This window comes from Cyrtonyx montezumae, unplaced genomic scaffold (assembly GCF_038088225.1).
Source record: "Cyrtonyx montezumae isolate F1298 unplaced genomic scaffold, pur_monq_1.0 scaffold_86, whole genome shotgun sequence".
NCBI lineage: Eukaryota > Metazoa > Chordata > Aves > Galliformes > Odontophoridae > Cyrtonyx > Cyrtonyx montezumae.
In genome coordinates this window covers 69675-93005 of record NW_027072096.1, presented here as the reverse complement: position 1 = coordinate 93005, position 23331 = coordinate 69675, and the positions used below count along the sequence as shown (strand labels likewise).

The 23331-nt window shown below is 59.8% G+C and overlaps 2 protein-coding genes across 3 annotated transcripts in view; both read left to right on the top strand.

Annotated features, from left to right (window-relative positions):
• Positions 1 to 193: 193 nt before the first annotated feature.
• RASAL3 (RAS protein activator like 3) lies at positions 194 to 11731 on the top strand. Of its 2 annotated transcripts, none has more exons than XM_065753961.1 (19): positions 194 to 299; positions 2095 to 2509; positions 3209 to 3333; positions 3412 to 3490; positions 3940 to 4022; positions 4100 to 4188; positions 4258 to 4390; positions 4836 to 4934; positions 5368 to 5910; positions 6853 to 6997; positions 7151 to 7295; positions 7590 to 7826; positions 8154 to 8355; positions 8502 to 8605; positions 9188 to 9497; positions 10651 to 10773; positions 10850 to 11049; positions 11420 to 11495; positions 11569 to 11731. In XM_065753961.1, exons 2-19 carry the CDS (start codon positions 2095 to 2097, stop codon positions 11716 to 11718), a joined length of 3258 nt encoding a protein of 1085 aa, XP_065610033.1. In that variant the 5' UTR covers positions 194 to 299; the 3' UTR covers positions 11719 to 11731. The 2 variants fall into 2 exon arrangements, with proteins under 2 accessions (XP_065610033.1, XP_065610032.1); XM_065753960.1 differs by having other exon boundaries at positions 10847 to 11049.
• A 7244-nt stretch (positions 11732 to 18975) lies between these two features.
• The window catches only part of WIZ (WIZ zinc finger), a 40610-nt gene continuing 36254 nt past the window's right edge, over positions 18976 to 23331 (top strand). Inside the window, exon 1 of the mRNA XM_065753945.1 lies at positions 18976 to 19387. Coding sequence (XP_065610017.1) covers positions 19006 to 19387 — 382 coding nt within the window. The 5' untranslated portion in view covers positions 18976 to 19005. The remainder of the gene's footprint in view (positions 19388 to 23331) is intronic.

Genomic DNA, 23331 nt, shown 5'->3' with positions numbered 1-23331 from the left:
ACGACCCACAGCGCTCCAATACCGCCATCTCTGATTCCTGTTCACTCTGAAACCTAATGACAGCGTTTACACCAAACATGCACCGCCGTGACCCCAGTACCCAGAGCAGTGCCCCAGGGGGGGGCTCACCCTGCTCAGTGCCCCCCAGGGCTGTGGCCGAACACGATCCACCCAGGCTGGGCGCACAGATAACATCATCGGGGCAGAGGCGGAGGTGAGGGTGTGACTGAAACTGCTTCTGGGTCACATGGGGAAGCCACGGCAGGAACCGGGTGTCGGAGGAGGCAGCGAGCAGCGAGGTACTATAGGGTGGGGGGGGCACACGATGGGGGTGGGGGGGGAGAGGGTGGCACCTCAAGGTGATTCCTCATCCTTGGGAGCAGCCCTGGGGGTGTGGGGTGCTGGGGCGAGTAGCACCATGCTGATGAGGTGATGGGGTGCTGCAAGGTGGGACTGCTTGCACCCCGAAGATCCCAAAAGTTAGCAGCACCCCAAACACCCCAAAAGCATTGGCATCACCCCCAAGGTGGGGGCACCTTTCTCCAGGTGGGGGGCACCCTCCCTGAGCCACCCTTTGGGCGCTGACCCCTAAATCGATGGGCGCCTGCAGCTCACGCTGTCCCCTCGATGAGGATCATCCAGCCTCGTGAGCAACCCCCCCTTAGGGCTGCACCCACCCTGGGGTGCCATGGGGGGGGGAGGGGGGGGGGGGTCACCCACCCTCAGGGCCCACCCAGCCCGGCGTGGGGCCACGCACGGGGTGCAGATGGCGGGAGGAAACGCAGCGGAGACGCAGGGGGAAGCGCGGCCGCCGCAGCGACGGAAGCATCACCGACACCGCCCGCGCCCGGGGATGGGGTGGCAGTGGGGCCACCCACAGGTGTCACCCTACTGCGGTGTCACCGCACCCCGACGGCTCTGTGTCCCAATCTGGTACACATCCAAGGGTTGGGATGATGCTGAAGGGATGAGGTCAGGGCGGCACTCGGCACCCATGGAAATGGGGTCGGGGAGTGCCACCCTGTGGCCAGCACCCATGCTCGGATATCTCCATCCCGACACCTCTTTTTGGGTACCCCATGCTGCCGCTCCCACTTGGGGGTCGTTCTTCACTGTGCCCTCATCCACTCCCCCCACCCGTCCCGATCTTGACACCCCCTGTATGGGTCCCCTCGTTCTGGGAGGGGGGTGTGAGCAAACAGGGTTTTTTTATGTAGGGGAGGGAGCGGATAGGGGCACCCAGATAGCGATGTGCAATGGGGCAGCAAACTAGGGGTGCTCCAAGGAGAGTGTCTGAACGGGGGGGGTCTTTAAGGGGGTGCTGATAGTGCGTGCCAGGAGAGGGGCACCCAAAAAGGGGAATCTGAGTGGGGGTGCCTGGATGGGGTGTCCTGGATATGGGCACCCAAATAGGAGTGTGCAATTGCGGTGTGGATATGGGGGGGGGTCACAGTAAGAGTGCTCAGATGGGGGGGATGTGATGTTGGTCCCCCCCCGATGAATACTCACATGGACGTACACAAATAGGAGTGCTGGGGTGAGGGGTACCCCTACAGGGACACCCACAAAATTCTTGGATGGGGGCACCCAAATTCGAGATGGCTATGGGGGTGCCCAGATAACGGCATCCAAATAAGGGTGCTGGGATGGGGGCACCCAAATTGGGGTGCTGGAATAGGAGTGCCCAAATTGGGGTGCCTGGGGAGGGGTACCCCAGGAGGGGTGCTGGGATAGGGGCACCCAAGTTGGGGTGTTGGAATAGGAGTGTCCAAACTGGGGTGCCTGGTAGGGGTCCTTGGGTAGGAGTGTCTCAGTAAGGGTGCTTGGATGAGGGCGCTCAAGTGGGGTGCTGGGGTGGGGGCACCCAAATTGGGGTGTTGGAATGGGAGTGCCCAATCTGGGGTGCCTGGGGTGGGGTGTCCCAATAAGGGTGCTGGGATGGGGGCACCCAAATTGGGGTGTTGTAATAGGAGTGCCCAAATTGGGGTGCCTGGATAGGGGTGTCCCAATAAGGGTGCTGGAGGAGGGCACCCAAATTGGGGTGCTGGGGTGACGCTGCCTCCTGGGGCTCATGGAGCTCACTCCATCCTGCAGATGGAGGTGGAGAAGCCCCCCCAAGCCACTGAGCCTCCAACACTGCTGAAGACATACCGATGGAGAACAGCAGCACCCATGGGCGATCGGGACCCCGAACGGTGCACCGCATCCCCGGGCGGTTGGCACTGGAGCCGGCTGCAGGGCTGGAAGCGTTCCTACAGCCAACCCGAGTCCGACAGCCTCGACGATGGGGTTGGGAAGGGTGGCTCCAATTTTGGGGCACCCAAAGCCAGCGCTCGCCGGTCCCTCTTCCAAAGGGCGTTCTCGGCGCCCTCCAAAGTGGCCAAGGAACCGCGCGGCCCCGAGGGTGGAAAGGGAACCCTGCAGAAATACCTGCGCTCCATGTCCAAGAAAAAGGGCCACGTGGAGAATGGGGTCCGGGCTGATAAAGGGTCCCATGAGGGCGTCCCAGGTATGGAGGTGCTCGGGGTGGTGGGGGGCTAAGGGTGTGGGGTGGTGGGAATGGGGAGGGGATGGGGCGGGATGGGGTTTGGAATGAGATGGGGGTGTGGTGGGGATGGGGTGGGAGTGGGATGGAGATGGGGATGGGGGTAGGGGCGGGGGCGGGGATGAGATGGGAATGGAATGGGGATGGGGGTAGAATGCGGATGGGGTGAGGAGTGGGGATGGGGATGAGATGGGGATAAGGTGGGGATGGGGTCAGGTGCGGATGCGGATGGGGATGAGATGGGAGTGGGATGGGAATGGAATGGGAATGGGGATGAGAATAGGGATGGGGGTGGGGATGGAGTTGGGGGTGAGGGTGGGGTGATATGGGAGAGGGTTGGAGATGGAATGGGAATGAGATGGGGGCGGGAGTGGGATGGGGGTGGTGGTTGCAGGTTGAGGTTGTGGGTGATGGAGATGGGTGATGGTTCGGGGTGTAGAGGGTCGTGGGTGCTGGTTGGGTGTGATGGGTGGTGGTGCTGGGTGAAGGACTGAGTGTGATGGGGAAAGATGGTGGATAATGGGTTTGGGGGACAACGGGCGGTGGGCAACGGAGATGGGTTGGAGGAAGAAGAGCTGTGTTCGATGGGTTGGCTCTCCATGCTGACCCCGAGACATGAGGGCACAACTGGATTCTCCTGACCCCTCTGTTCCACACCCCCAGCCCCAGAGAGCCCCCATGGTGCCCCATCCACCCCAGCCCCTGTGGCACCCGATGTCACCGTGTGGGACATCTCCAACTTCTCACTGGTGGACGGGCAGCTGGTCCACGTGGGTCGGGATGAAGAGGTGAGGACCCCCTCTTGGGTTCTGGGGTGCACATATGGAGTGCACAGGGTGCTGGGCCTGACCTCTCTGCGTCCTCAGACTTCGTGCAGGAACAGGAGCCAGACTGGGAGCTCTGAAAGCAGCAGCCTGCACCCAGCGGGTGGCAGGAGGGACACGGGTGAGCTGACGACGTGGGGTGTTTCTTGCACCCTGCCCTACACCCTGCCCCAAATGACACGCACCTTGCGCTATGTGCCCCACGCCGTGCGCCCCACGGCGCCTCTTGCACTGCGAATCTTGCACTGCACGCTGTGCCCCACACCCCACACAGAGGAAACCCTCTGCGTGAGGCCCTCCATGTGCCGTCACCGCTTCCTCCACCCCGCTGCTGTGCACTGATCCTCCTGATAAGGGCTTCCTTGCCACCATGGGCCCCCACCGGTGGCTGCTGTGCACGTCACACAGTGAGACCCCAAACCTTGCTGACCCCCTGCACCCACCCGTGGGCTGTGCACACTTGGGGTGCGCAGCACCCGGCGCCCTCAGGGATTCTTCCTTCTGCTTTTTGGGGAGGTGGGTGCCGCAAACCGTCACGATTTCGGGGTCTGACACGGGTCACCCCAACAGACCCCGAGGAGAGGAGTGTGAGGACAGCGGGGAAAGGCACGGACAGCGACGGCTCCACCAGCTCGCAGTTCAGCAATGTGAAGGTGGGTCCCGGCGTCACCCACGGGTGTCACACTGCTCCCCGGGGTGACCCGTTGTCCCTCTCGTCCCCACCCTATAGGGACTGCTGTGGAAGCGGCTGCGGGAGCGGAAAGGTCGCATTGTGCCCAGAAATGAGAGCTCAGCGGCGGTCGGCGCAGATGGAGAAAGGTACACGGGTGTTGGAGACAACTTGGGGACGCCGTGGAGGGTCCGTGGTGACAGCTGTGTCCTCCACAGGGCCCTGAGCCGCAGTGGTTCCCACGAGTCCCTGCTGCCAGCACCCAGCGTGGCCGAGCTGGACCTCAGTGGGGAGAACATCATCGTGCGTCCCGTGCACGGCAGCATCGTGGGCGAGAAGTTCTGCTTCCAGGTAATGGTGCTGGGAAGGGGGGCATGCCAAGCATCCCATACTTACACCCTGTAGGGGCACCCAAGGGACTGAGGGCACTCCATAGCGGTACCCAGGGTGCTCAGGGAAACCTATATAGGCACCCGGAGCACCCCAGAAATCCTAGACATGCACCCAGGCCCTATAGAGCATCCACAGCATCCAGGGCACCCCAGGCATCCCATATATGGACACAGGGCACCCTATAGAAGCACCCAGTGTGCCCAGGGCACCCCAAGCATCCCATACATGCACCCAAGGCACCCTCCAGAAGCACCCAGTGTGCCCAAGACTCCCTATACGGGCACCCAGAGCACCCCATAAATCCTGGACATGCATCCAGAGCACCCTATAGAAGCATCCAGGGCACCTCAGCCATCCTGAGACCACAACCCCAGGTTCCCCCTGACCCCCACCCCATCCGTAGGTCATCACGGGTGGGTGCAGCCGCTCCTTTGGGTGCAGCTCCTTGGCCGAGCGCGACCGCTGGATCGAGAACCTGCGCCGCACCGTGCAGCCCAATAAGGTGGGACCCCCAGGGGCCTCCCACAGACCCCATTCCCACCCATCTCTCCTCATGTCCCCTCCAGTCCCCCATGCCCCCCATGTCTCCTTCTTTCCGCAGTGTTCCCTCCTGTCCCCTGTGTCTGCTCCACTCCTCCTTTCCCTTCCAGTCCCATATCCCCTCCTATCCCCCATATCCCGTCCTATCCTCCAGTCTCTCCCATTTTCCCCAAGTCCCTCACGACCCCTCCTGTCCCCAGTGCCACCTCCTGTCCCCTACATCTCCTCCAGTCATTCATCCCCCCCATGTCTCCTTCTTCCCCCAAGTCCCTTCCTGTCCCCAGTGCCACCTCCCGTCCCCTGTGTCTACTCCACTCCTCCTTTCCCTTCCAGTCCCACGTCCCCACCTACCCCACATCTCCTCCTGCCCCTCCATTGTCCCCTCCTGTCCCCAGGACAACTGTGAGCGCCTGGAGCTGGCGCTGAGCCTGTGGGTGTACGAGGCACGGGACCTGCCACCCCGCCGCCGCCTCCGGTGTCACCTCCACCTCGATGGCACGCTCTTCGCCCGCACCACCGCCAAAGTGGCCGGTCCCGACGGCGAGCTCTTCTGGGGCGAGCTCTTTCAGCTGGCCGCCCTTCCTCCCTCCCATGCCCTCACCCTCCTCCTTTGCCGCGATGACCAGGGCCACCCCAGCCAGACAGTGGCATCTGTCACCGTCCCTTTGTCCGAGCTGGCGGGCACCCGGCATCCCCTGGAGCGGTGGTACCCATTGAGCGGTCACGGCGGTAACGAACGGGCGCCGGCGGTGCGGGTGCGCGGGCGGTACCGGGCGGTGCGGGTGCTGCCCATCGTACGCTACAAAGAGTTGGCCGAGTTCATCACCTTCCACTATCGGGAGCTGTGCTCCTGCCTGGAGCCCACCATCGCCGTGAGGCACAAGGAGGAGCTTGCAGGCGCCTTGGTGCGCGTCCTGCAGAGCACCGGGAAAGCCAAGGTAGAGCGACTGGTGGCCATGGTGGGATGGATGCGGTGGTTGGGGTGGGACGGGTGATGGTTTTGATGGGGTGGATGGGGTGGTTGAGGTGGGATGGATGTGTTCAAGTTGTGATGGACATGATGGTTGGGGTGGGATGGGGGATGACCAAGTTGGGGTGAATGTGGTGGTTGGGGTGGTTTGTTGGTGGATGGGATGGGATGGGATGGGATGGGATGGGATGGGATGGGATGGGATGGGATGGGATGGGATGGGATGGGATGGGATGGGATGGGATGGATGATGGATGTGGTGGGGCGGATGTGGTGGTTGGGGTGGGATGAGGATGGGATGGATGCACTCAAGTTGAGATGGATATGATGGTTGGGCTGGGATGGGGGATGACCAAGTTGGGGTGGATGTGGTGGTTGGGATGGGATGGATGATGGATGATGGATGATGGATGATGGATGATGGATGATGGATGATGGATGATGGATGATGGATGTGGTGGGATGGTTGTGGTGGGATGGAGGGAGGGATGGATGCGCTCAGGCTGTGATGGACATGATGGTTGGGCTGGGATGGGTGGTGGTTGAGGTGGGATGGATGCAATGGTTGAGGTGGGATAGGTGATGATCAAGTTGTGGGGGATGTGGTGGTTGGGGTGGGGTGGGGAAGGGATGGGATGGGATGGGTGATGGTCATGGTGAGATGGATATGGTAGTTGGGGTGAGATGGGTGATGGCCATGGTGGGATGGACACAGTGGTTGGAGTGGGATGGGGAAGGGATGGGTGTAACTGAGTTGTCCTGGACGTGATGGTTGGGGTAGAATGGGACTGTGAGTGGGATGGGATGGGAAATACAATTCAAGAGCGCTTTGAGAGATCCCGACACTGTCCAGACCAGGCTGCCTAAGCCACATCAGGCCCACGGATGCCCCCCAACATCCATCCCACAGGAATTCCTCATTGACCTTGGTGTGGCCGAGTTGGACCGTTTTGATGACCGGGAGTCACTGATCTTCCGTGAGAACACATTGACCACCAAAGCCATTGATGAATACATGAAGCTGGTGGGGGGCAAGTACCTACAGGACACTCTGGGTACGAACAGGTGTTACAGGGTATTATGGGGAGCTCGGCATGGGCAGGACTTCACGGGGTATTTCAGGCTATGGGACGCCATCAGGATCTCTGTGGGGTTGTCCCGTGTCTGTGATTGCTTGGTCCTCACAATGCCCATCTCCTGGTGCCCAGGTGAGGCTGTGGCCCAGCTCTGCTCCTCGGATGACAGCTGTGAAGTTGATCCCAGCAAATGTGGCGGCCCCGACCTCTCTGACAACCAGAACAACCTGCGGCAGGTCTGCGAGGAGACCCTGCAGCGCATCGCCACGTCCTGCGAGTGAGGGACAGCCCCTCAGGGGCACGGGGGTGGGTAGGGTGCGTAGGGGTGGGCCTAGGGACAGCCACCAACACCAGGAAGACCTGGAGACAGGCTTGGGAATGGGCATCAGAACGGATGTGGGGACAAGTCTGGGGACAGGGATGGAGACATGCACCACAGCCATGATGATGGGCACCAGGAAGGATATGGGGACCAACATGGGGACAAGCACAACAGTGGTGGGCACCACGTCCCACATGGTGGCACACAGGGGACACCAGGGCCACCTACCCACCCCGTCTGTCCCTGCAGCACCTTCCCGACGGAGCTGGGTGAGATCTTCGCGGCGTGGCAGGAGGAGTGCGTGGCGCGGGGCAAGGCGGCCATCGGGCAGCGTCTGGTCTCGGCCTCGCTCTTCCTGCGGTTCCTCTGCCCCGCCATCATGTCCCCGAGTCTCTTCGGACTCGTCCAGGAGTACCCGAACGAAGCCACCACCCGTACCCTCACCCTGGTGGCCAAGGTCATCCAGAACCTGGCCAACTTCACCACGTATGTCACGGCGTGTCACCTGCGTGGTGCCGGTGGGGTCCCCCTGGGGAAGATATGGGGCAGCAAGGATGTTCCCTACAGCATGTGGCATGTGCCATAGAATGGCCATGGGGCAGTGGGGATAACCTCAAGCACCATGGGGCTGCTAGAACCTCCCTTATGTGCCACGGGGCAGCAGGGATGGACCCTATAGCCTAAAGGGGCACTGAGGGTGTCCCTGGAATTCTGTGTGGCAGCAGGGATGCCCCCAAGAAGTCAAATGAGACAAGAAAGGAGTAACAGGGTCCTGGTGTTGGCTTGTGGGTGATTGGCCACCATGGTTCCCAGGTTTGGTGAGAAGGAGGCCTACATGGGTTTCATGAACGAGTTCCTGGAGCACCACTGGAGCACCATGACATCCTTCCTGAGGAACATTGCCAACCCTGACAGCAGTGGACACATGGCCACCTATGATGGCTACGTGGACCTGGCCCTGGAGCTCGCCACCCTCCACCTCCTGCTCTGTGACATCTTCTCCAGCCTGGACCAGGTGCCATCTACGTGTCCCCAGAGGCAGCTGGTGACAGGGGCTTCCATCTTCTCCCGACATGCAAAGCTGGGTGCTCACTGCCCCATGGGTGTCCCCTGCCCCATGGCCACCCCACGGCCCCATGAGGTCCTGTTTTGTCCCATTAGGCCACGCAGGAGGAGCTGGAGCCACTACCCACCATCCTAAATGCCATCAGGGAGGGCACCCCAGTCCCTGTCTCCGTCCGGCTCAGCTCCAACACGGAGCGAAGGTAACGAAGGGGAACAGGGGACACACAATAGGACCAAGGGGGACATGTGGGGCCAAAGGGGTGACTCCAGGAGCAGTTTGGGGGTGGTTCTGGTCCCGGTCGGCTCCAGGGGGACTCTAGGATTGGGGGGGACACTTTGGGGGTGAGGGGGCAACAAAGACCTTTTGAGGATTGTAGATGAGGGATCCTTTGGTTGGGAGATGGGATCATGGGGACCCTTTGGTGGGTGATGGGACCATAGAGTCCTTCAGAAGTAGGGCCATGGGGATCCCACGGGGAGGACCATAGGGGTCTTTAAGAGCAGAGCCATGGGAACTCTTTGGTGGTGGTGAGATCTTGGGGATCTTTTGGGGGAGGATCCTGCCTGGGGATGGTTCTGGCCTCAAGTGGCTTTGGGATGACTCTGGCCCAGGCTGGGTTCAAGGGATAGTTCTGGTCCTGGGTGGTTTTAGGATATATTTCTGCTCCCAGATGGACCCCATGAATGGATGTGGTCTGGGATGGGAACGGTTCTGGTCCCAGATGGGTCCAGCTCTGGTCCCAGCAGAGTTTAGGGTCCATCACCTCCCTCATACCCCACAGCCCAGAGAGCTTCAAGCCAGGCTTCGTACCGCCGCGGGACCTGAGCAAGCACAGCCCTCTGATCAAAAGCCAATCACTCATCAGCATCCGCCGTGTCCGCAGTCATGAGGACGGGACAGATGTGGAACTCACACCAGTACCGGAACCGTTACCACGATCCAGTCGGGAGCGCAGGAACGTGCAGCGCACCCAGAGCGTCCCAGCACAGAGCAAAGCTGCCCGGCGTCTGCGCAAGCAGAGCAGCGTCGAGCACGTGGAGGAACCCATGGGTGGGGATGGACCGAGGTCCTCTGTGCACCACCAGGGCACCGTGAGTCCCTGTATGGGGTCCTGGACTCCACGGGGGGGCTGCCACCCCGTGAGTGCGGGGATGGGATCATGGGGTTGGGTGGAGGATGGGATCTCATGGGGACACTTTGGTTGCAATTGGTTCGTGGAGACCTTTTTGGGGATAGGGACGGGGGGAACCGTTGGTGGAGGATGGGACCATGGGGAGCTTTTAGGGGCAATGGGACCATGGGGACATTTTTGGGTAGGGCCATGGGTGGTGGGACTGTGGGGGACCCTTTGGAGGTGGTAGGACCATGGGAACCTTTTAGGGAAAGGCCAAGAGTGGCCCTCTGGGGATGACAGGGCCCTCTAGGGGCTGGGCAATGGGGACACTCTGGGGTGGGATCACAGGGGGTTCTTTGGTGGGTGATGGGACCATGGGGACCTTTTGAGGGTGAGAGAGGCATGGAGATGTTTTGGGAGTGACACGACCTTGTGGATCCTTTGGGGAGGAAGGGATCATGGGGACCCCTCCGCGATGGGGCCATGGAGACCCCTCAGGGAGCATCCATGGGGTCCTACTGGGGGACATAAGGCCATGGAGAAACTTTGGTGGGTGACATGACCATGAGGATCCTTTGGTGGGCGATGGATTGGGGACAGGGCCACGGGGACCTTCTGAGACGGGTCCAAGAGTACCTATTGGGAGTGACAGAAACATGGGGAGACGTTCAGGATGAAGGGATCACGGAGATCTTCCCATGATGATGCCACGGGGAACCCTCAGCACAGGTCCACGGGGACATTTTGGGGATGACAAATCCACAGGGACTTAATGGAAATGACAGGGCCAATGGGGTCAACAGAGCCATGGAGATCCATTGGGGTGACATGTCCATGGGGATCCATTGGGGAAGACAGGTCTACAGGGGCTCTTTGGGGATGACAGATCCATGTGAACCCACTGGGGATGAGGTCCATGGAGCTCCACTGGGGACAACAGTTCCGATGGGACCCAGTGAGGACAATGGGACCGTGGAGAGTCTTTGGGAATGAAGGGACCACTCAGGACAGATCTGTGGAGACCCATTGGGGTCGACAGATCCACGGGGACATTCTGAGGTCACTGCACATTCCCCACCCCGTTGCCCACCCGAGGGGGCTGACACTGACATGTGCCCCCGCCGTTGTAGGGCCGCTCGAAGCTGCGCCTGTCGGTGTCATTGCAACGTAAATCCACGGTGCCGTGGCAGCGCTACGCCGAGGAGGTGTCCGTGGCACAGAGTGAGCTCTACACCATCCGCCCGCTGGAGAAGGTAACCCGGGGAGGGTGGCAGAAGGGCAGCATCCATCAGGACACCATGCTGACACCTGTCCCCGCGTCCCCAGCAGCACGGGCGGCAGATCGAGGCGCTGAGGAAGGAGGTGGCAGAAGGGCAGGAGAGGCTGAGGGTGGTGGAGGAGAAGGTGGGAGAGCTGCAGGGAGAGCAGCGTGGGCTGCAGCAGGAGCAGGGCCAGCGTCGAGAGCTGCTCGAGCATCTGCGGCTGCAGCTGGAGGAGGGCAACGCAAGGCTGGCCAATCTGGGTGCCAGGTGGGTGTCCCCAAAGCCCTGTTGTCCCCAAAACCCAGGCGTCCCTGAAGGTTTGTTGTCCCCACAACGCAGTCTTGATGTCCCCAAAGCCTGGGTGTCACCAAAACCTTGGTATACCCAAAGCCTGACTTTTGCCAAAGCTGTGCTGTTCCCAAATCTTTGGTGACCCCAAAGCCTGGATCCCTCCATAGTCTTGATGTCCCAGCAGCCTTTATGTCCCCAGAGCCCATGTGTCCCCAAATCCTGGGCGTCCCCAAAGACTCAGTGTCCCCAAATCTGTGGCGTCCCCAAATCTTCGATGCCCTCAAAGCCCCAACGTCCCCAAATCTGTGGTGTTTCAAATCTTTTGAGCTCCCCTGCGTTGCTTCAGGCTGACGGCGGCCGAAGGGACCCGCAAGAAGGACCTGGAAAGGCTGAAAGCCAGCGAGGATCGGGGCAGAGCACTGGTAAGACACCGGGACCCCGGTGACAGGGACAAGGACAGGGACATGGTGGTGGCACTGACGCATCCCCTGGCAGGAGAGCCGGCTGGTGGCACTGGAGCGGGAGCACAGCGAGCTGCGGGATGTCATCACCCGGCTGCTGGGCCACCCTGGAAGGATGGGACGGCGGCCACCAGCACGGAGCTGGGACGAGGGTGGGGATGAGGGACAGGCCACCAGCGTGTGACACTGGAGGTCACCGTGGCTGCGTCCCCCGGGGTCCCGTCTCTGTGGGTTTCTGTCCCTCGGCAATAAACGCTGTTGGTGGCACTGTGAATCGGTGCTGGTTGGGTTCTGTCACCACTCTGGGATCTGTTTCCGGTGCCATCTTGATTTTGATGTCACCCTGTTCCCAGCCATGGGGACCCTACAGTGGGTGATGAGACCATGGGGACCTTTTGGGGCAGAGTCTATGGTGGGTGACAAGACCTTTGGAGAACTTTTGGGGGTTTTGGAAGCATGGAGACTCATCTAGGGGGGACAAGACCATGGGGAACCCTTTGGGGTAGGGCCATGGGGACCATTTAGGAATGCCAAGTCCTTGGGGTCCTTTTGGGGGTGACAGAATCCTAGGAACTCTAGTGAGTGGTAAGACCATGAGGACCCTCTGGTGGGTGATGGGACCGTGGGGATTGTTTGAAGCAAGGCCACGGAGACACGTTGAGGGTGATGGGACCATGGGGATCCTTAGGGGGTACCGAGGGGATTTGTGGGTCAGAGTTATGGGGACCTTTTGATGGGCAGACCCATGCGGACCCTTTGGGGCAGGGCCACGAGGGGTTCATTGGGGGGTGATGATGAAGACCCCTAGATGGGTGATGGGACCATGGGAATCTTCTGGTAGAAGACAGGACCACGAGGTGCCTTTGGGGATGCCAAATCCATGGGGATGTTTTTGGGGTGACAGGACCATAGGGACCCTTTGAAAGTGACAGAACCATGGGGACTCAGGTGGGTGATGGGACCACGAGGTCCTTTGGGGGTACCAAATGCTTGGGGGCCTTTAGGGGCAGAGCCATGCAGACCCTCTGGTGGGTGATGGGACCATGGGGACCTTTAGGGACAGGATCATGGGGATCCTTTGGGGGGGCAGGAGGACCATGGGGATCTTTAGGGACAGGACCATGAGCACCCTCTGGGTCTGACAGGATGACGGGGACCCTTTGTGGGGTACCAAGTACTTGAAGACCCTTTGGAACAGCACCGTGGGTACTTTTTGAGGGACGATAGAAACCCCTCCATGATGGGGCTGTGGGAATCCCTCAGGGGGCCTCCATGGGGGAACACTGGGGAACAAACATGGGGGACCCTGCGGGGGCCACGGGAGACCCTTCGTGGGTGATGGGACCAGGTGTACTCCACTCCCACCCCATTCCCCTGCGGCCCCCAAGATGGCGGCGCCGCAACGCCGTCGCGCTCTGATGACGCAATCACCCCGCGCCACCCCCCCACGCACATTGGAAGGTCGCCACTCCCAACATGGCGGCGCCAACCGCTCCCTTGACGTCATCACATCGCGCCGTTCCATCCGACGTGACGTCATCGCAGCGAGCCGCGCGGTTTGGGTTTGGGTTGGGGGGGGGGGGAATGGAGCGGTACGACGCTGTGACGTCATCGACGCGCGCCGCTCGGCCCAGGGAGGGCGGCGGCGGCGGCGACGATCTGCACGGCGGGGGGGGGAGGGGCGGAGCGGCCCCAAGATGGCGGCGTCGGGCGGGCGGCGCGCGGTGTGACGTCGTCGGGTCCCGACGGCGGGGGGGGGAGGGGGAGCGGCCCGAGCGGCGCAGGCGGCGGCGGCGGCGGCGGCGGCGGCGGCGGCGGCGGAGGAGGAGGAGGAGGAGGAGGAGGAAGAAGAGAGGGGGTGCCCGGGTCCGGCCGCGGCCCCCGAGGGGGGGGATTTAAAGGGACCATGTCCCCTCCGTGGGGTGAACGGCGGCGGCGGCGGCGGAGCGGCGATAGAGGCGCGCGGCCCCGGGGGGGGCGGATGCGGCGCTGAGGGGGGGGCGAGGGGTGAGTACCCGGGGGGGGGGGAAGGGGACAGGAGTGCGGGGGGTGAGGTGACAGCGGAGGGGTACGGGGGGGGGCGGTGGCACAGGTGACAACGGTGATATGGGGGGGGGAGGAGTGTTTCCGGGGGGCTGTGCTGGGATGGGGGGCTCAAACTCTTTGGGGGTTCGGGGCACGGGGGGGGAAGGTGACAGCGGAGTGGGAGGGTTGGGGGGGTGTGACAGTGTGGGGACGGAGGTTGGGTCGGTGGGGTACAGGTGGCAACGGTGATACGGGGGGGGAGGAGTGTTTTGGAGGGGGCTGTGCTGAGATGGGGGGGTTCTGAGTTTTGGGGTGGCGATGGAGGGGTCACACAGGGGCTATTGGGGGGCACACGTGGCAGTGGTGACGTTGGGAGGAGTGTTTCAGGGGGGCTGTGCCGAGATGGGGGGGGGGTTCAAACTCTTTGGGGGAGTCATGGGGGTTTGTGACATGGGGCACAGGTGGCGGGGGGGGGGGGACACACACGTATTTTAGGGGGTCATGGGGCGTTGTGCTGGGATTGGGGGAGATCAGACTCTCGGGGGGGGGATCATGGGGGGTTTGTGACGTGGGGATGCAGGTGGCAGTGGGGACATGGGGGTGCTGAGATGTTTGGGGGGGTTACGGGGGGGGTTGTGATAGAGTTGGAATACAAGTGTTGATGTGGGGGATTGCACAGGTGTTATAGGGATAATGGTGTTGTGGGGGGGGGGGGGGCACAGGTGTTCTGGGGGGGGTAATGGTGGGGAGTGTCCTAGGGAGTTCTCAAGGGGGGGTGGGGTCGTGGCAGTATGGGGACAAAGATGTTGTAGGATCATAGGGACGTTGTTGTGGGGGGGACAGGTGGCAGTTTTGGGGGGGGGGGGACACAGTTGTTCTGGGGGTTAATGAGGAGGGTCTGCGCTTTGAGGGGGGTCACAAGGGGGAAATGTGACAGCGTGTTGATTGGGGGGGGTCTGTTCTAAGGCGGGGATGCTTGGGGGGGGTGGGTTGGGGTAGGGACACAGGTGGCAGTGGGGGGGGGCTGTAGGGTGTGTTAGTTTGAGGACACAGGTGGCAGCAGGGAGGGGTGTAGGTGTTGTAGGGGTAGAGGGGGGGCTGTGCTGGGGGGGGGACACTGCTGGGAGGGGGGATGTTTTTGTAGGGGACTGTGACAGTACATAAATGTCATTAAGAGAGTGCTGACATAGGTGGCAACGGAGTAATGGGGGGGGGATGGGGTACTTTGCTGATGAGAGGAAGAAAAAATGTTTTTTGGGGGGGCTCTGCTGATACGGGGGTGCTCAGGTGCTTGTGGGGGGAGGGGCAATGTGACAGTTCAGGGACACAGGTGGCAGTGGGGTATAGGTGGAAGCTGAGGTGGGGGGGCTTGAGAACTTGCTGGGGGGGGGTCACGGGGTGGTTTGTGACAGTTTGGGGACCCTTGTGGCAATGGGAGGAGAAGGTTTTTTTGGGGGTGCGGGGGAGGGGGGGGTTACGGTGTGGGAGTACAGGTAGCAATGGGGCCGTGGGGAGCTGTGGCGGAGTGAGGGGGTCCAGACTTCTGTGGGAGGTTGGGGGGGGGGTGTGACAGGTTGTTGTGGGGGTGGGGGGCTCCTTGGTAACTTGGGGGGGGGGGGGGGGCTCTGCTGGGGGGTTGTGTGGCTGCAGAGCTACACAGAGTCACCTTTCTTCCCCCCCCCAATTCCTTTCTGGGGGAGGGTAGAATAGGGAAAGAGTGACACAGTTCAGGGATACAGCTATCACCGGGTGGGTGACATGGGGGGCTGGGGGGGGGGGGATTTGGACCTGTACCCCCCCCCTCACTCCTGGTTCAGCATCACCAAGCCCATCTGGAGACCCCATCCCAAGCGCTCTCTGTTAACGAGCGGCCGCTAACGAGAAGCGGGGAGCCCTCAGCCCACCGTGGCAACTTGTGGGGACCTCAGTGATTGTAGGTGGGGGGGGGAAAGGGGGGGGGGGGTCTTGGAGGGTCTTCCTCCCCACGCCTCCTCTCTGTCCGTGTGCTGCCATCGTTGCTGGCCCTTTGGAGCATCTCTCGCTTCGACATCGTTTCACCCGACGCCGACTCCGCATGGCGACGCGTCCCCACGAGGAGGAAAACCCTTCTGCCCATCGCACGGCTTCGGGGAGAGAGAGATTCCTGCTCGGGCACTTGGGGAGAGAGTTGGCTGCCTTCTCCGAGGAAGGAAATCCTCCAGGATCCCATTCCCGACCCAACCTCTGCTCATCAAACCTCGTCGCTATCGAGGGAAACCGTTGCGATCGTTTGGGAAGGACCTTTCAGGACCTTTCAGGACCTTTCAGGACCTCTCCCAGATCCCTCCTGGATCCGATTTCCTTGCAGTCGTTCACTTTTTTTGCACGTCTGCCCCAGAAGATGATGTTACCCGAGAAGAAATCCGAAGTGCGGCGCTCGGAACGCGGCGTTGTATTTGGGAGAACCCAACCGGAGACTTTGCGAGCGCTCATCCCCCCCCCCCCCCCAAAAATGGGTTAAAAGACCCCCCAAAAAAGGCTCCCAACGACACCGGGAGCCATCGGGGCCTCGTGTGATCGCTCTCGGCGTGCTGCTGGGGCGTTCCCCCCCATCCCTCGGCTTCCAGGGAAGGAAGCAATTGTCCCCACTTAACCATTTTAGCATTTAAATTGTGGCGGTGCCGCTCCGCCTTTGCATGGCCATGGGGCGATGGGGTTGGGGGAGGGATGCGGCAGTGCTGCTCCGTCCCTCGCCGTGACCGGGTCCCGGGCAGAGCGGTGAGAGATCTTCTTTTGTCGCTTTATCCCTTCCCCCACCCCACCCCCCCTATCCCCCCCCCCACCTCGTTTTTTAGAGCCTAGGAATGGTCGGGATTTGGGGTCGCGGTTGGGTTAACAGTTGGCTTCGTGGACCTTCAGTTTTTCGGCGAGGGGTTTTTAGGATGGAGGCAATTCTGAGCTGCAGAGGTGGGGTTGGGGGGGAGGGGGGGAAATCTCCCTTCTCCTCCCCCACCGGACACAAAAACCCCAACAAAGCGTTGGGAGACGAAGGAGGGCTGTGCTTGGACCCCGTGGAGAGGAGGGGGATGTTGGTGTGTCTTGCAAAGGGGAAAAACCCCTTTCATGGAGCAGGGGGGCTTCATCTCTTCCCCCCCCAAAAAACCCCTAGTGCGTGGAGTGGGGGGCTGTGGGATCAGCTCCCCTCTGCCCAGCGTTGGTTTTGGTTTTCTCATGGGGTTTGCCCAAGATCCAGACGGCTTTGCGTTGCTGGGGATATGGGATCAGGTTGGGATGCTGCGTCGCTGGAAGAGCCGAAGTGGGGTGCTGCCTCGTGTCAGAAGTGGGGGGGGGGGGGGGGGGGGCAAAAAGAGCTCTTTGGGTCGTTTTGGTTTCTTTCGGGTTGTTTTTCACCCCAAGAGGACGACGCGTGTCTGGCAGCGCGCTCGTGGTATGATGTCGCGCCGCGTTGGTTGGTGGTGTCACGTTGGGATGCTCAGTTCCCTTTCAAGGGAAAAGGAAGGAAAAAAAATGCAGTTTTTAGGTTATTCCACCTTTTTTTTCCTCACCCATCTTCACCCCCTCCTTTCCCCCCCCCCACCCCCAAATGTGTCCATTGTCCGGATGCGTGTTGTGCCACCAGCCCATCCGTGATGGAGTCATTGAGTTGCGTTGAGTTTTTAGGGACGGGGTGACGTGCTGGGGGGTGATTTCCCTCCCTTTGCCCCCCACTTCTCCCAGTTTGGGGGAAGCCACCCCATTGCTGACCCCTCGGTGCTGCCCAGCTCCCATCCTGCTCGCTCTGCCTCTGCTTTCCACTCGTGGCACCCAATGCTTGGCGAGGAGGGTTCACCTCTGGGCCGTTGTTTTCCCTTGGCTCCTGCGATGAAATTTAATCCCACTCTTGAGTTAAGGGTGAAATTCTCAACTTTTCGGGGTTTGCTTCGATTCGAGGCCGAGTTCAGCTCCGCCTGGTTGGCCGTTGTGATGGGAAATAGGGGGCGACACCGAGTGGGTGCCCCCACAGCTCTCTGCATCCTGAATTCAAGCAGGAAAAAGGGGGCAATTTTCCACGGGATCCGGATTTATCCCGGCTGAGCATCTTCTGCCCGGCCCAGCAGCTTCGAGTTGGCGATGTTGGGTGCGAGACACCCAGTTCCAAAACCCTATTTGGAAGTGCAGTTGTCCAAGTGCACGTGAGCATTGTGCACCCTAAACTCATCCAACTATGGGAGCTGAGCCCCGTTGACCTGGCAGACAGGCACTGGTGGCACCAGGACCCCATAATTTGGGGTATTTTTAGGGGTTTTTCAATCTGGTTGGGGACAGAGTAGCCTGAGCGTTGGGGAGCTTGCCCCACCACGGGGGTGGAGGCAGCAAAGCAGCTTTTTAGGAAGAAAGATGAAGGTTTTGGGGTCATGGCTCCGCCGCTCTCCTCCCACGGCCCCGGGCTACGGTGGCTGATAACAGCTCGAATAATTCCCTGTCTTCATTTGCATTGTTACCTTGAAGGTATTTATAGTCTCCCTGCCTTCTCCTTCCCTGGCTGTGTAAATTTAGCTCCTTGGCTCTCCCCGGGTGCCTTTATCCAGCCGATAAGCTGCGTTTTTTAGCACTGCTTTCTTCTTTTTCTTCTCCCCCCCCCGCATCAGGGCTCAGCCCTGCACCCGTGGTGGAGATCTCCCTTCCTCCAGGTGATATCTATCCCTCCCACCCTTTGCAATCAGTACTGGCAGCACAGCACCGAGCAGCACAGTGGGTTTGGAGGCAGTGTGTTGGTTTTAGGGGGGGGTCCAACCCGCGTCGCTCCCCGGTTCGCTCCGATCTGTAGGGTTTAACTCAACGTGGGCATAGAGGATCTCGTGGATTTGGGGTAATTTTGGCGTTGGCAGTGGGATCAGTGCCCGTGGTGTTGGTTTCTCTTCCTTGCTCAGTGTCTGCAGCATCCCAAAGACCCCTGGATTTTTGGGGACTTGGGGATGCAGGCCGTGTTCTTTCCAGTAGTAGTATCATGGGATTTGGGTGCTTTTGGGGGGGAAATAATGGGGTTGAGGGTTTTTTCTCTGCCTCATGGGGACTACAGAGGGGATGGGCAGTCCCAAAGCAGAGGGACAGAGCGCATCTTCCCTCCCTGTAATGGGATGGAGGGAAAGCTTTGTGTTGGTTGCATCACCTCCGGGTCAGACCTGCCAGTGTGCAAAGGACGAGCGATCTTAGCCTGGGCTTGACTTGGGAAGCAGCAAATATGGGATGGGCAGTGGGGTGTTGGGAGCAGCAGCGTGGATGGAGCCTGTTGGGCTTTCAGGAGCTCTCACCGCCTCCTCCGTCTCGGCGAAGCCGTGCTCCTCTCTCATTTTCCCCTCTCTTATCTCTGTTTCTCATAGATTTTTCCGGCAGTCCCTGGCCGTCAACCCTCCCGAGTCCCAGCGCGGTGTTTTTTTTCCAAGTGACACAGCACAATCAGCAAGGGATGGAGAAAACTGTCCCTACTTTATCAGAGCAACAGCGAGAGCGCCAGGGAGATGGGAGCAGAGCCCTGCTGATGCCACTGGAGCCAAACAAAGAGAATTTTGCTGCCCTTGATTGCCCCCAAGGTGAAGAGAGAAGAGCTGCTTTTGTGAAAGATGCAAAAAAACCTCTGGAGAGCTCAGCTCTATCTGGGACATCGGTGGAAGTGGGGACGGAGCTCGACGAAACCGCCTTCTACACCGCTGATGATTTGGTGGCAATGAGCAGGGACACAAAGGGACCGTCCGGCACCGATCTCTGTCCCCTCCAAGAGGACCCCGTCTTTTTCTCACCTCTGTCCCGTCAAGAACCCGACATCGCCCTGGAAGCCTGCGACGTGGCCGGTGAGTCCCCGTGGGTCCTGCTATGGGGTGGGGGTCGTGTTGGGTTTTTTTTTTGTCTCTTGGTTTTTTTTTTGGCTCTTGCCCGTGTTGCCCAGCTCTGGTTTGCGGTGGTTCTCGGCTCGTGTGGTTTGGAGACGTCGTGTGGGAAAACGGAGCCGTGGTGGGGTGGGGGATGTGTGGATTTAAGGCTTGGGGTTGTGGCGTTCAGCGCCAAAGACGGGTCCGAATCCCTATTTGGGCCTTACTGGGGGACCCCACATGGGATGCTTGCTGTCACCCTCAGTGGGAGGGGTCTGTCTGAGGACCTAGTGGTGACCCAGTCCATCGTTGAGACCGTTGGCACCGGGATCTGGTCCATGGGGTGAGCCAAATCTTGACAGCTGGCACTTGGGGACCATCCTGGAGCGGGTCTGATGTTGGGGGGACCCACCGTGCGCCCCAAAAGCAGCGCGTTGGGTTGCAGCCGCGTGCGTTGGGTGTCACCTCGAGAGCTCAGGATGCGCCTCTGGCTGCGGCAAACCCAACTTTCGGGCACCCTGGGTGAGTCAGGTCTGCCATCTGTGGCTGCTTTTGGGTATCTTTGGCCCGAAACTCCACCACCTGCACCTGCTTGGCTTGAGCATCTTCATTCCCCATTGCTGACCCCAATGGAAATCCTACTCTGAGGGCTCTCGGTTGTGTGCGAGCCGTGTCGCTGTGTTTTTGGGATCTCTGTGCTTTCCCACCTCTGTTCCTGCTGATTTTCCAGCGTCTATCCCTTGCTGCTTTGAGGGTTTAGCCATCTCTGTGCCATCCCCAAAACTTTGGGATGCTGAGAGCTGGCAGGGTGCTTGTGCAAGTTCACAGCCCTCCCTTCCTCCCCTGTTTCCTTCTGGGATCCGGTGATTGGCCTCGTTAATTAACTCCTGGCTGGAAGGTGGCTCTCAGTTCCTCTGCTGCGGACAGCGGGTGGAAAATTAACTCGTGGAGGGGGAAGGAGTGTTTGAGGAATGAGCAATGCAGGGCAGCCGGGCGTGAGGTTTAGGGCAGGGCGTTTTCTTTCTGTGCTGAGCTGGAGGGCAAATCCTACTTGGAGCTGAGCAGAACGTGGGTTTTTTGTTTTTTTTTTTCCCCTTAAAAATCCCTGAAGGAAGGCAGATTTGGAGCAACGATGCTCAGAGGAATTTTTTGTGTTCTGGATTGGGGAATTTCACCCAAACACATCACCCGTGGCTGCTCAGAACTTCAGGAGCACAGAGCCGACGTCGGGAGCGGGTGGAAGAAAAACTGTATTTTGGTGGCCTCGTCTCCCTTCTTTCCTCCATGAGAAGCTGGCTGGGCTCTGTGCTCCCCTAGAAGCAGCTGGGGCAGTAAATAATTTCAAACTGGGTTTTCCTGGGGGGGAACGGGGATGCTCTGTGGTTCCCTCCCTCCTTTCGGGCCGAGCGAGCAGAGCACGCTCACGGATCTCAATCCCAAGCCCTTATCTTCAGGCTGCATTTGCAACTCCTCTGCATCACGGGGGCCCTTATCAGCCCTGGCCCCGGGGGGTTTCCTCCCCATATCAGCAGAGTTGGGGCAGGGCGGTTGGAGCAGTGGTCGCAGAGTGCTGAGCTTTGTGTTGGGCTGTCCCTCCTCCCACTCGTTGGAGCACATTGTCTCCATCCCCATTGTGTTCCCACAGGTGAGCGTGCAGGAAGGGGCTAGTGGGGATTTGGGGCTTGCCAAGCGGGGGAGGGGGTACAAAGCAGTTTGGGAACGGTGCCGTGAGGTTTCCTGCGCAGGGTTGTTTTGCTTTGGGATTTAGGGTGTCCCCAGGTCCTCCCAGCGTTGGGGCATCCTGTTTTGGGGTTGCTGTGGCAGTGTGGGATGACTTGGGGTTCCCAGTGTTGGGGCATCCTGTTTTGGGGTTGCTGTGGCAGTGTGGGATGACTTGGGGTTCCCAGTGTTGGGGCATCCTGTTTTGGGGTTGCTGTGGCAGTGTGGGATGACTTGGGGTTCCCAGTGTTGGGGCATCCTGTTTTGGGGTTGCTGTGGCAGTGTGGGATGACTTGGGGTTCCCAGTGTTGGGGCATCCTGTTTTGGGGTTGCTATGGAGTGTGGGATGATGTGGGGTTCCCAGTGTTGGGGCATCCTGTTTTGGGGTTGCTGTGTCAGCGTGGGGTGTCGTGTGGTCCCCAGTATTGGAGCATCCAACTTTGGGGTTTCTGTAGCAACTTTGGGGTGTCATGTAGTCCCCAACACGGGTACATCCAGCTTTGATAGTGAGAGATGTCCTCGGTGTTGGGATGTTCTGCTTTGGGGTGCAGTGTGTTCACACTCATAGCCCGTGTTTCAAACTGGTTCAACTGGGAAGGTTTGGGTATCTATTGTGCTCACCGAGCTAAAAAGGGACATTTTCATCCCAAATCACCAACTGGGAGGAACAACCCAACCCATTGCAGGAGGGGTACCCCAAGGTGGAGATATATGGGTGGAGGCACCGTGCGTTATTTTGGGACGCGGCGGTGGGAAATCAAACCCAATGTGTTCCTCCAGTGCTGTGGCCTTCTGGCAGGGACAGAAAACGACCCCAAACCCTTCTGTGTGGGGTGAGTCCGCTCCCGGAGCTCTCCCAGAGATCCTCCTGAGGTGAAAAAGAAGAAATGTGGGAAAACTCCCCAGCCCCGCTGAGGATGAGGAGGAAGAGGAAGGAGGCTGGGGAGGTGCGGCGTTGGATTTATATGGGTCTGACAACGAGGACAGTGCCCCACTGGGCTGCATGTGGCGTGGCCTTCATCCCACCTCCACGTCCCTCCTGTTTCCGCACCTTTTGGGTTATTTTTCCCTTTTTTTCCCATCCTAATCCCTTCTTCTGTGTCCCCTTCTCTCGTGACCCACCGTTGCGAGCCACGAGTCGCTTTCCATTCATCCCTCCGAGCCCCGATGGAGCTGAGGTTGCTCCTGGGAAAGGCTTGAACCCTTGTGAAATTGATCCTTGAATTTCTTTATTTATCCTTTTCTTTTGGAATGGAATGAAACTCGAGGGCCCACTCGAGCCCTGCGTCACGCCGGAGAGCTTTGGGGCCGTGTTTGCCTCCGTGCTGGGTTGGGAAGTCAAGGGGCTGCAGGCTGGGGGAGATTTTGTGCCAAAATCCACCCACAGGAGCCATTGAGTGGCTGAGATAACAGTAATAGGGGTGCAGCCGTGGCTGGGGATTGTCCCCATTTGTGGCCCCAGGCAGTTGGGGATGGCTTTGTCCTTGGGTTGGGTCTTTATTGCTGCTGGGGAACAGCGTGGCCGCGTCCTGATTTTTGGGGTTGATATGTGGCCTAAATCCTCTTAAAAGAAGAGGGGGGAAAAAATGGGATAATCTCAAGCTGCACAGCTCCATCTGTGACTCAGTTTCCCTTTGTGACTCCGTTTGCCATATGCTTTGCTCCCTACAAAGTGGGGGAAAACCCAATGGGATCGAGGACGGTGCCGCACCGCAGTGATTTGTTGGGAATGGGGTCTGTCCTCGTTAGTTAACTTTGCTGCACGATGGCAGCTCGTTTATATGATGGAAAAAATGGATAAATTGTGCTTTTTTCTGGGAAACCTGAGAGCCTCAGCCTGCTCTTGCGTTCGTGCTGGGTTGGATCCTTGGGATTCCTGGAGAGAGAGAGTGTGCTTGGGTTGGGTTGTGTGGGTTTCTCCTGCCTTGATGACCTCCAGGAAAGATCTGGTGATAAATAAGATGACTTTGGTGATAGGATTTATTTTTTTTTTGTGTTAACCTGGCTGTCCCAGTTCCTGATTGCTGGAATGTGTGTCGGGGGAAAACATGTTGGTTTTGCAGGGTGGATCCCAATTTGGAAGTGCGTCGGGGTGGGAAATGGCACTTAGGGTTGGCCATGGAGATTTGCAGAGAGCTCTTGCTTGAGTCCTGGGCCAGGCTGGTGGGAATTGAGTTGGAAACATCTAACAGACCCCCAAAAAAGCA